At 35.3% G+C, this 12127-nt stretch overlaps 1 protein-coding gene across 1 annotated transcript in view; it reads right to left on the bottom strand.

Moving 5' to 3' along the window:
* Positions 1 to 9925, bottom strand: part of Sirt2 (NAD-dependent protein deacylase sirtuin-2) — a 67830-nt gene extending 57905 nt beyond the window's left edge. The window contains exon 1 of the mRNA XM_090375729.1: positions 9813 to 9925. Coding sequence (XP_090231855.1) covers positions 9813 to 9822 — 10 coding nt within the window. The 5' untranslated portion in view covers positions 9823 to 9925. The remainder of the gene's footprint in view (positions 1 to 9812) is intronic.
* Between the last annotated feature and the right edge of the window lie 2202 nt (positions 9926 to 12127).

The raw sequence follows: 12127 nt of genomic DNA, 5'->3' as shown, positions 1-12127 counted from the left end.
GGTGTTCAAGACACTATGAGGCATAAGTAAAATAAATGAGGATGAAAGTTTCACAGTTATAAATGATTCTAGAACTAGGGGCCATAATTTCATGTTATGGGGGGAGATGTTCAGACTGGATTGTAGGAAATTTTATTTTAGCCAGCAAGTTATAAATTACTGGAATAAGTTACCTATGTGGGTGGTAGAGGCTGACAGTTCAAAGGTCAGCTGGGTTACCCACAGGAGGAGGGAAACTCATAGGTTGTCCATTTCCTTTTCTTTTATTATTATTTTTAATTTTCTTCTTATTATTTTTATTATTGTTATTTTTTCTTCTTATTATTATTATTTTATTCTATTTATTTTTTGTTATTTTATTTTTTATTTTAATATTATTATTATTTTTTTTTGGCAGGTGCAGCATAAGCCATAGGCCTCCTTGCACCATATGGCCATTGCTAATTTTTTTTTTTTTTGTCCTCCCCTTTTTACCATTACAAATATATATATATATATATATATGGGGTCAGCATTTTTATTGTTTTGGCATGAAAGGATGAGGGTTGCCCTTCCTGACGCCAACCCTCACCCTTTATCTGAGCTGGGGATATGCTGTTGTCATTCCCTGACTTTCCGCATCCTCAGTATTTGGTGGTCACGGGCTCGAACCCCAGTCTAATCAAGAAGTGTGTGTTACGCCCTACTGCTCCTGCCCACGGAGGCACCATGGCCATTGCTAATAGTAATACTAATTTTTCTAGCTCTTGCTGCAGCAGTATGCCTTGACTGTGCTTATTAATCACCCTGCTGAACTTTGTATCATCTTCAAACTTAGACAATAAACTTAGTATTTCTTCATCAATAAATATTGTAAACAGTAAGGGCCCAGCAATGAGCCCTGAGGGACTCCACTAATAACATTAGTTCAAGTAGAGCAGTGCCCATTAATAACCACTCCCTGCCTTCTGCCACTCAATCATCCCTTTATCCATAGCCGTAACTTGCCCCCCATGCTACACTGCTTCAATTTGTATAGCAGTCTTTCATCTTTTATTTTATTTTATTTTTATTTTATTAATAAAAAGATACACAACAGGTAACCATTAACAGTGTATCTGAGATCAGATCAATAAACATAATAACAATAATGTGAAATCCTACAGGACGATAAACATTGATACAAATTCAAATCTGGAACAATATCAAAAGCTCTGATGAAATCTAAGTATATAATGTCAAAATTTATATGATGTCAAAATTATTCTGTGCATCCAGTTCCCTTTTTATTATATCATAGTAGCCAATAAGATTGGTCAGACAAAGATCTTTCCTTAATGAATCTATTCTGTGATTGCTATATAACTGCATTCCTGTCAAAATGATTCTGCATTACTTCTTTGATCACTGAATGCATTATTTTTCCTGGAATAGAAATCAAGCACGTCTATAATTACTTACTTCTACCTTTGATCTCCTTTATGAATGGAGAAAACATTTGCATATCTCCAATCTGTAGGGAGCCGCACTGAATTCACAGTTGCTCTCATAAATATGACTAACATAAAGAGAGCTTCCATCAGCCCAGGTGCCTTATTTACTTTCAGCCTCAACAACTTCTCTTCCACTTTCCTCTTGGCTATCACAAAATCATTTGGCTCCCAGTTATAAATTTATATACTTTTAGTATATAAATCCCTAATCCATGAATGTAGATGCAAAATATTTATTCAGTTTGTGAGCAACCAGAAAAAGATCATCAATAGTCGATGATGCCATTCATATCTAGTGGACAATACGGTTAATTCCTTTCCTTCTAGTGTTAACATAAGAAAGAACTCTACGCTATTTTTCTTTGCACTTGCAGCCAAAGACTTCTCATAATCTGCCTTAGCCTGCTTAACCCAATTTGAACTTGACTGCAGACTACTTTGTGCTTACCGTATGTTTCTATGTGTACTGATAATTTATAATCATCTCATGTTTTTTCTTCTCCATCTCTAGTCTCATCAGTTCATCTGTCATTCATTTAGGTCTAAACCTTGAACAACATCCCTTATTTGGTATAAAAGGCCTAGTAGCTTCTACAATTAATTTCTAAATGCTTCCCATTTAGAATTTTCTATTGGTAATATTATCAGTTGGTCTCACCAAATAGAATTTAAAAACTGTCTCAACCACTGCAGTCACCTTTACGAAAGCAAAATCCCTTCCCTTTATGCTAGACAGTAGTTATATATTTAAGTAAATCTCACATTAATCATTATGATCACTGCCACCTAGCAGTTTCATTACCTGAAGATCCTTAATGTATGAACTGTCACTGCTGATGATCTGATCAAGAGTATTGTTTTCTCTTTTTCTATAATTTCACAGTGTAGAAAAGTCATCCAATAGAGTTACAAATGTTCTGCTATTATGAGAGACCAAACCACATATTCCAGTGAAAATCTTAAAAGTTAAAATCTCCCATTATAACATTGACTGGCCACTCTTTTTGTCTATATGGTTGTTCATCATACTCATCACAGTCATTTGGTGTATAACATACTTCTACTCTCAGTTTTGTTTTCCCAGTGCTTATGTCCTACCAAATTGACTGGGTGCACTGCCCCAGAAGGAAAATAATAAGAGAAGTTACCCAAAGACTTATGCATTAAAATTGATATAAATGCAGTATGTCAAGCAGTAGTCATAGAAATTATGGTGATATAAATAATATAATGTTGTCATTGTACATGAAGAGCAGTCTCATTCTGTGCAAAGCATTGAGCAAACTAACTTTGCTACTTAGTACATCAATTTCACATTGTGGTGGTACTCTGCCACAAGTTTCCTTGGTACTGCACTGTTCTAAATAAAACATGTTGCTCCTGTAGAGAAGTATATTGCTGTTTTATTTAAAGTGTATGCCACTACCCAGATTTCCATCATTTTCAGGATGTCATCAGTGGACAGGTAGGCATAGTGAAAACCTGAATAACCTATGATAAGAAATACCCAAAATGCAAGAAGGTGCAATAAATAAAGTGAAATGGATTTATGGCAAAAGCCTTATGCTACCAGAGATATACATAACATCACTGTATGTGAAGTTTATAGCTTCATTCTGTATGTAGCACTGAGCAAATTAAGTTTGCTACTTAGTCCATCAGTTTCATATTGTGGAGGCATTCCGCTATGAGTTGGCTTAATATTGCACTACTCTAAATAAAATAATGCTTCATTGAAGCAGGGCATTTACCCTTCACATACAATGATGTTATGTGTTGTTTGTTATTTGGTTTTTAGGAGCATTAGCAACTAAAGCCATATTGCTCCGGGGATATGCGGTGGTCATTCCCTGACCTTTCCGCATCCTCCGTATTTGGTGAGCACGGGCTCGAACCCCGGTCTAATCAAGAAACGTGTGCTACGCATTGCTGCTCCTGCCCACCTATCTACGGAGGCACCACAATGATGTTATATAGCTCTAATAGCATATAAGAGTTTCCCCATAAACCCATTTGACTTCATATTCATATAATATTATTAACTACCTAGTTATACATAACCACTGAGAGAAATATACCAATTTGTTCCTCATTCATATTGCTATTATTCAGCTCATATCATTATATACAGGGGCTGTTCAACCAAAACAAGTCTAAAGCTTTTTAAAAAAATTTTAAACGTCACTTTTAGTAATTAGACATGCATGGAATTGCTTCACTAATTTTTACATTTCTTCTTCAAAAATTTTTTTTGCCCATTGGTGAAACCATTCAGTAGCTGCTTAAACTTCAGTGTCCAAATTGAAATGACATCTTTTAAACCTTTTTCAATGAATTAAAAACACAAATTTCACATGATGACAAATCTGGACAGTACACAGGGTGTCTGTATGCCTTCTGACACATCTTTTGAATTGGGTTAATAATGTGTGAGTGATTTATTGTGAAGCAGAATGGTTCCTTCTGTTTATTATTCTGGTCATTTGCAATGGATGCTGTTCCAAGTTTTAACCTTGGCATTGGGTTCATTGGAATCTAATGCAAAAAACATGATGGTCAAGTCAAAACAATTATCTTTTCATAAGGAACTCTGAAATTAATATATATATATATATATATATATACAGGGTGTTTCAGTTAAACGTTTCAGAACTTCTAAGAGGGGTAGGGTACATCCTGACAACTCGAAATCATATAGCAATGTGGGGTCGGAAATGCTTTCCTGAAGCGGTGTTGTACACAGAAGCACCATAAAGAAAAGAGACCGTAAGTGAGAAATCATTTTAATAATACATTGAAAAGAAGCAAAAGGTACATGGATTAAAGTAAGTGTTTGAAGTTTCTTCCACGGGCTACAATGCACGCCTCACATCTCCGACGCATGGACATCCGAACATTCTGGAATACTCCAGGCGAATTTCTTCGGCAGCTACTGCGATTCTTGCAACCAGCTCCTCAGCATTGTCAACAGGGGTGTCATAAACTAGCGATTTCATATGACCCCAGAAATAAAAATCAAGACATGATAGGTCGGGTGACCGAGCAGGCCAACGCACGGGACCACCACGTCCGATCCACTGTTGACCAAATGTGACATCCAGGTAGTTACGAACATCTCCGCTATAATGGGCAGGGGCTCCATCGTGTTGGAACCACATTGTCTGTTGCGTCGATGCAGAAATCTGTTCATCTCTCAAAAGTTGTGGCAATACTTGCTGCAGAAAGATCAAGTAGATAGGTCCGGTTAGACGACACGGTAACAGGTAAGGTCCGATGAGGTGATCTCCCATAATACCGGCCCATACATTGACCGAAAATTGAATCTGTGCTGCACGACGTCGTATTGCATGCGGGTTCTCGACCGCCCAGATATGGTCGTTATGCGTGTTGAAAATTCCTTCCCTTGTGAAGGATGCCTCATCGGAAAACAACACTTCAGTAGGAAAAGGGGATTTGTAGCACATTTTCCAAGGTACCACTGTGCGAAAGCAATACGAGGTGCATAATCCTCCGGTTGCTGTGTCTGGACACGCTGCACGTGAAACGGATGCATGTCTTGTTCTCGGAGAATCCTCCAGACACTGCAATGGGAAACCCCGACTGCGTTTGCTAGACTTCATGTACTCGTTCTTGGATTCCCCTGTACATGCTGCAGCACATTCTGTTCGACGGGGCTGGAGTCCGTACTGTTCTTACCCTGTCCCTGTCAGCTCTTTCAAATGAACCTCTCTCAGCTAACCTCTGGTGCAGTCTTGCAAAGAAATTATGACTGGGAATATGCCTCGTCGGATATCGTTCCGCGTACAAACGCTGTGCGGCTGGCCCACTACAATTTGCAGCCCCGTACGCCAAATGCATATCGGCTAACTCTGCGTTCGTGTAATCATCCATCCTACTAACTTGGCGTTCTTGTGCGAAATTAAGATTCCCTGCACTAAAGCTCGGAATTTTCGATTCTGCCCATTGGTATATGATTTCGAGTTGTCAGGATGTACCCTACCCCTCTTAGAAGTTCTGAAACGTTTAATTGAAACACCCTGTATATATATATATTTTTTTTTTTTACTTTTGGAGTCAGAGGATGCTTCCATTATGTACTGAAAGCCTTGGACATTGGTTCAAAATGAATTTTGAAACACTATTCCAGTTTGGTTGCACTGCCTATTTGAATGTCATACAAAAAATTAAACACACAACTGGAACAAAAAACCAAATGGAACCAAAACAGATTTCGTTATAAATTGGCATACTGATGTGTTAGTTTAATGACATGTGTGCCCATTTCCCTGAAGTGGCTTGAATTTCTGAAGATTTTTAAAAATCTTCAGAAATACTGATAACTGTGAATAAACTCTTATATGGGAGATTTTAAAAAATCTGTCTCTTTAATATTAGTATTTGCTAAGTGATGTAATGATTTATACTGTATCAGCCATTACAAAAATAATAATAATAATAAAAATCCACTTCATCTGTCCATTTGTTTCAATAATTTGTCCCAATCCTCCTTTAAATTTATTCAAACTAACTACTTCCACAACACCCAGTGGAAGTTTGTTCCCCACAGTCAATTACATTCTCGCTGAGAGCAAATTTCCTGGCATCTATCTGCAATCATCCCTTTCCAATTTTAATTTATATGCCCTTGTCCAAGATAGTGAATATGCCATCAGCAGCTGGTTTACTTGACCCATTTAAAGCCTTAAACACTTCAATTGGATCTCTTCCCAGATGTCTAGTTTCCTTTGTTATTACCAAAGTCATCAATAAAACTAAAGTGAGAGTGTCGAACAGCCAGTACGTAAACCATATATATTCAAACAGATGAAGTAAATAAAATCCATAGAGAAAGTTTTCAGTACCACTAAATAATAAAATTTAATCACAAATTTTACAAAAAATTTATAAAAATCTTTAATAGGCATATCTGTGGTTTAAAGTATTTAAAGGGGTGTTTCTTTAGCAAATATTGTTAAAATTAATTTAAAATATCCTACATACAGTTTCAGTGCCAAGCTCTTCTATCAGTACAAAAAAAAAAATTTAACTGTTGGAAAATTTTGGATTTTTACCATATGATGGTATTTTGAAGATAGGGATAATGCAAATCTCCTTAAACATTGAAAGATCTTTATACACTTTCATAAGGTGGAAATTTCTTCTGATGTTGATGGCAATGAGCATCTAGAGAAATTAAAACTGTTTTGAAATATTAGTCTTCTTAACTGTTGAGAAGAATAATATTTGGTACAAAACAAACAGCTTACTTGGTAATGTTTATATGTACTTAACCATCCAAACGAAAAAAATCCTGAAAATTAAAATGGCTATCAAAGTGACATAAACATGAATTTTAATATTCCTTCAGTATATTTTTTGACTTTTGATTTGCATTCCTGATTTTGTTTTAATTTGAGAAGTATGTCAGTAAAAAATCAGATCTGAGTATTAAGCGTTCTGCATACACTTATGTGCCAGTTCATGTAACAATAGTCTCAAGCATTTGTTGAGAATGCTATAAGTTTGAAATAAAAAAGAAAATCGGGTAGGAAAGATTACTTCTAGGAGGATGCAGATGTCTAACATCAATTTATTTCTGGTTTGGATTTCATATCCTGGATACCATTGTTTCAGTCTGAAGTGTGTCAGATGGATTATATACTGTAATTCGGATTAAAAGATTTTGTAAGTAAGTCTTTTGTAAGTCGAATTGCTATTTTAATTTTTAGTCTTCTTGCCAATTTTTTAAGTGCTAGTGTTCAATTAATACAACCTGCCACACAAAATACAACAGTCACTAATGGACCACTGATACGACAAAATTTCCAAATGCATTGGCACCTCAATTATACGTGCAGCCATTGTTATAGTCCACAATACTAAAAAAATCATACAGTAAACCTTTATAATTACATCAGCACAAAAGATTATCAATTTCATTTGTAGATTTATTGTTGGCTTTTATTTTTGATCCAATTCACATATTTTATGCACCCAATTGTGAAATAATCAAGTGCAGAAGAGTGGCAAGAGTAAATTTGGCTCTCATATTCTTTAAATTTTTTTAAAACAAAAGTGTATAATGAATAAATTATTATAATACTTATACAGTAGAGCACTGAAAATTCGAACATCAATATTTCGAAACATCAATAATCTGAACGAGCCAGCATTTATTTATTTTTTATGCTGGTGTCATAAAATAATTACAGTAAGCGCTAGTTATTGTGATCACATTAGCAAACTGAATTTTGATTCTATTAAAGGACAATTCTAACATGCAAAAATCAGAGAAATATTATCCAAAGGCTATAAAAATGAAGATAAAGCACAAATTTACACTTTTATTACCTTACCAATTAATAAAATTAAATGATATATGAAAATTGACAAAAAATTGAACACTTTCCAACTCAACTACCCTTGATGAAAAGAGTGAGAGATCTGGCAGCAAAGCAACGAAGTTCAAAAATGGTGTAGCAAAAAATAAAAAATTATTTTCGTTAAAGGCCTATATATTTGTGTCAGTGTGGCTGAAAGTTCCATTTCGTTTTGTTACCTATGAATAAAAATACACAAGTAGTACAACTTAGTGTTTTTATTTCTACACTTATTAAACCTTTTTTTTTTAGTCTCCGGAACACTATTTTTGAAAAGTTCGAAAATCCAAACAAATCGGAAGTTTGAACTATCCCTGGTCCTGATTAGTTCAACCTATTGACGCTCACTGTATTTTAAAATTTTTATTCTATTTAAAACCATTTTAGATATTTCGGTTATATACATTTAAAACATTCTACAAGTATGCATTTATATTCTTACAAAAATATCTAATAGCTGTTGTGATGATCTTTAATCCTAGTTTAATATTAATTAATTAAAAATAAATTAAATAATTAATTAGAAAATTATACATTATTTCTTCAGTAAAACTCCAGAGGAAGTTGTTGTTGTTGGGTTTTTTTGGCGCAAGAGCTACTTTGGCCATATTGCACCTCCAGAGGAAGTGGCTTCTTTTTCTTGAATCCGTCCCAAATTACTGGTGCAAACTAAACTAACTTTTTTTTTTCCAATAGCCAAAAATTAAAGTCTTTTAAAAAAAACCACACTTTTTTTACTTGAATTTGTTCATGCCCTCAACACGGTGACAAGATATACCCATAATCTGGAGTTCAGCCATTTCTTCTTATATTCATATATTTTCAAGATAATGAAAACATTAAGTGCCCAATTTTAAATTACTGATTGCCTTTATTCAAATATTTCCACAGTATGGAGAAACTAGACATGTCAGTCCGTGCAAATTTTATGAATACACCAGCTAAAGGGTTAAGATCTTAACCCTCTACATAAATATTTTTTGATATATAAAATTTTCACTTCATTGTAATATACTTAAAAGGGGGGAGGGAAAAAAGCTGCAAAACTTCCAGCTGGGTCTGCAATGGCCTAAGATCATTTATTTCCTCTTCCTCTACAAAAATCATTAAGAACACACTCATGAATACATACATTAAAAAATGCTTGACTAGTCATATACTGTGGTTTTTATTATTATTATTAGCCATATGGTACAAGGAAGCTTGAAGCTTATGCTGCACCAGCCAAAAAAAATTTTTTCCGAATTACCCCAAAAGAGAGAGAGAGAGAAACAGAGAAGTAGAAAGGAATCACCAAGAAAAAGAAGAATGATGATATCCAGCTCAGGACCCTGGGTGTGTCAAGTATATACTCACTAGATGTGAGCACCTGGGGTTACAAGGGGCAGGTCCCAAAAAAGATTAGCAATTTAAAAACGTTATTTATGGTTGTCTTTATTGACAAGTTATCTACCATGAAAGTGGTTTTAAACAGCTTTATTACAATTTTTCATGACCTGATAATTGCATTTAATAAATTATAATTACTATGCCACAACCATTTCCTCGCATTATCAGTGAAGCCATTTTGAAAAGCAACAATTACGGATAACACGGTCTACCCACAATTTTAATAAATGAACAATTAGTCCAAAAATTATTTCTTTCTGAATGGCATGTTGAAAAAAATGCCTACTGATCATGATAAAATATAAACTGGTGGGCTTCTAGGTTCACATACCCTCTGTGAGACGAGTCTAAATTCAACACTTGTGGGAGGATTTTATACGTCGATGGTATTCAGCGATGACACACTCAGATCACGAATACATCGGCCCTTTAGATAAACCCCCCGATACCAATGACAGTGTCATTTATAGGTAAGGGAAGTCAATCTTAAATGAGGAGACACAACATACTTATCATAAATGGTATTAATATTTATGAATTCATTGGATTATTCCAAGCGAAGCAAACTTACCTTCTGCCATGATCAGCGCTATTAAACTTATTAAATGTAGCCAAAGACAGCGATCTATCTATACAGAATTTAAATTAAATATGTAACAAATTAAAATAAAAATATTAATTAATAACAATACTATTTACAAAAAAGATATATCTTCATTCCTTTTTTAAAAAATCGGATTTAAATTGCACCATTCATTTCGAAAAGCATATCAGTCAGCTGGTTGCACCGAAGCGGCACCTTTCGGTTATAAGATTTCCAACGATTTTAAAGGTAAACTATACGTATGGTATGCTAAAGAGTGGAAGAATCCCTGCATTTAGCTTTCTTCGGTTTGGACAGAATATCAAAGGAGGAAACTAGGGCCACAAGACGTCAGACATCAGTTCCAGCGTTACGAACTGCTGAAATCGACTTTTGTGCACAGTATAAAAAACGTTGCTTTATCATCATCATCATCATCATCATCAGCCATTCTCAATCCACTGGAGAATGAAGGCCTCTCCAGCAACTTTCCAGTTCCTTCTGTTTTGTGCTGTGGCCATCTACACTTACTGCCCACTAACTCTTGAATTTCATCTGTCCATCTCCGTTGTTGTTTCCAGGTTTTCTTTTAGCTCCTGTTCGGTACCATTCTGTTATTTCCTTGACCATCTGTCATTATGTCTTCGAGTTATGTCTCCTGCCCAAGTCCATTTCAGTTCTTTAGTTTTGATAAGAATGTCCTTTAGTTGAGTTTGCCGCCTAATCCATGTGTTTCTCTTCTTATCCAACAGTCTGATTCCTAATATAATTCGTTCCATTCTTCCCTGTTTAGTGTTCAGCTTCTCTTCTATTCTTCACTGGATAGTATTCAGCTTCTCTTCCATTCTTTTGGTGAGAGCCCAAGTTTCACTTCCATAAGTCATGGTGGGGAGTATACATTGGTTCATTATTTTATGTTCAGGAAAATTGGGACACTGCTCCTCAGCATGTGACTATTTCCTGAATGCTATCCATCCGAAATTTATTCTTCTCTTGACTTCCTGCCATTTTTCATTATTACAGCTAATGACTCGTCCAAGATAAGTGTCTGAATCCACGTTTTCAATTTCTGCTACTTCAATGATCACATCCCTTTCTGTGGCATACTTGTTCATCATTACTTTTATTTTAAACATATTCATCTTTAGTTATTAATCCTTACTAACTTGCATAGTGTATTAAGATTTTCCTCTAATTCTTCGGAATCATGTCTTTTGATCACAATGACGTCTGATAATTGTAAATAATTTAAGTACAATCCATTCACATTGATTCCTTTCTGCGACCAGTCCAATCTTTTGAAAGCTTCTTCAAGGGCATCAGTAAACAACTTTGGAGATATTGTGTCACCTAGTCGAACTCCTTTCTCAATTTTGATTTGGTTACCGTCTTTGCCTAGTCTAATAAAGGAGGTAACATTCTAGCCCAGGCTATTTGCATTTAGACCTGGGTCAAATTGCTTCAGAAGCTTTCTAAACAGTTTCCAGCTCAGGAATCATTGCTGAATAACATATCCAAAATCCGACGAAATCATACCCCGGGAATACCCCCAAAAGTGGATTTCAAAATGGCGGACTGGCTGTGTCCTAATAAGTGCAAAAAGAAACTAATTTACGCTTTGCAGAAAGAAATAATGCTTTTATTTACAGTTAAAAAATGTTTTCAAATAAAAATAACTTTCAAAAATATATCACACAACCATTTTTTGTTATGAAATTTTAGTATTAAAAATATTTTACAGAATTTTAAAATCAAGAAAACGATTATTTCAAAATCTGTTTCATGTTCTGTTCATTACAGAAGTCAACTTAGTCAAAGACAAACTTAAACGTCTTCATCACTGTCATCATATTCATTATTGGCAGTGGGATGGTTGTTATCGCAACCACTGATTTGGCACTCGCCACAAGCAGTTGAACAGGACAATCCATTACGCTTGCATCCACATCGTGAAGTACCCCATTTCGTCTTGCAGGAACAGCGGATTATGTTGAGTAGATAATCTGGAACTGGTGACACGTCGCAGAGTATACGGTAGTAGGAATTATTCTTTTACCAACCACACACTTCTGCATTGATCCTCTCTTCTATAGACTTCCAGAGTCTTATTTGAAAGTATGTGCCAAAGCTGTGGTACTTTGTGGACGAATCGGTAGGTGGCAAACGCTCGGGTGTAACAAATAATGTAGCTGCAGCTACCTTTTCAACTAACATTCGATGACGCAGTGCGTTTGTGAATTCCAATGTTTTGCAGCCATACAACAGAAGCATTGCCTTTCTTCCAGCGGCTTCAATATCTGAGT

This window comes from Mastigoproctus giganteus, chromosome 6 (assembly GCF_048544385.1).
Source record: "Mastigoproctus giganteus isolate SK-2022 chromosome 6, ASM4854438v1, whole genome shotgun sequence".
Classification (NCBI taxonomy): domain Eukaryota; kingdom Metazoa; phylum Arthropoda; class Arachnida; order Uropygi; family Thelyphonidae; genus Mastigoproctus; species Mastigoproctus giganteus.
Note: the sequence above shows the minus strand (reverse complement) of the source record. Positions and strands in the feature narration are given on the sequence as shown.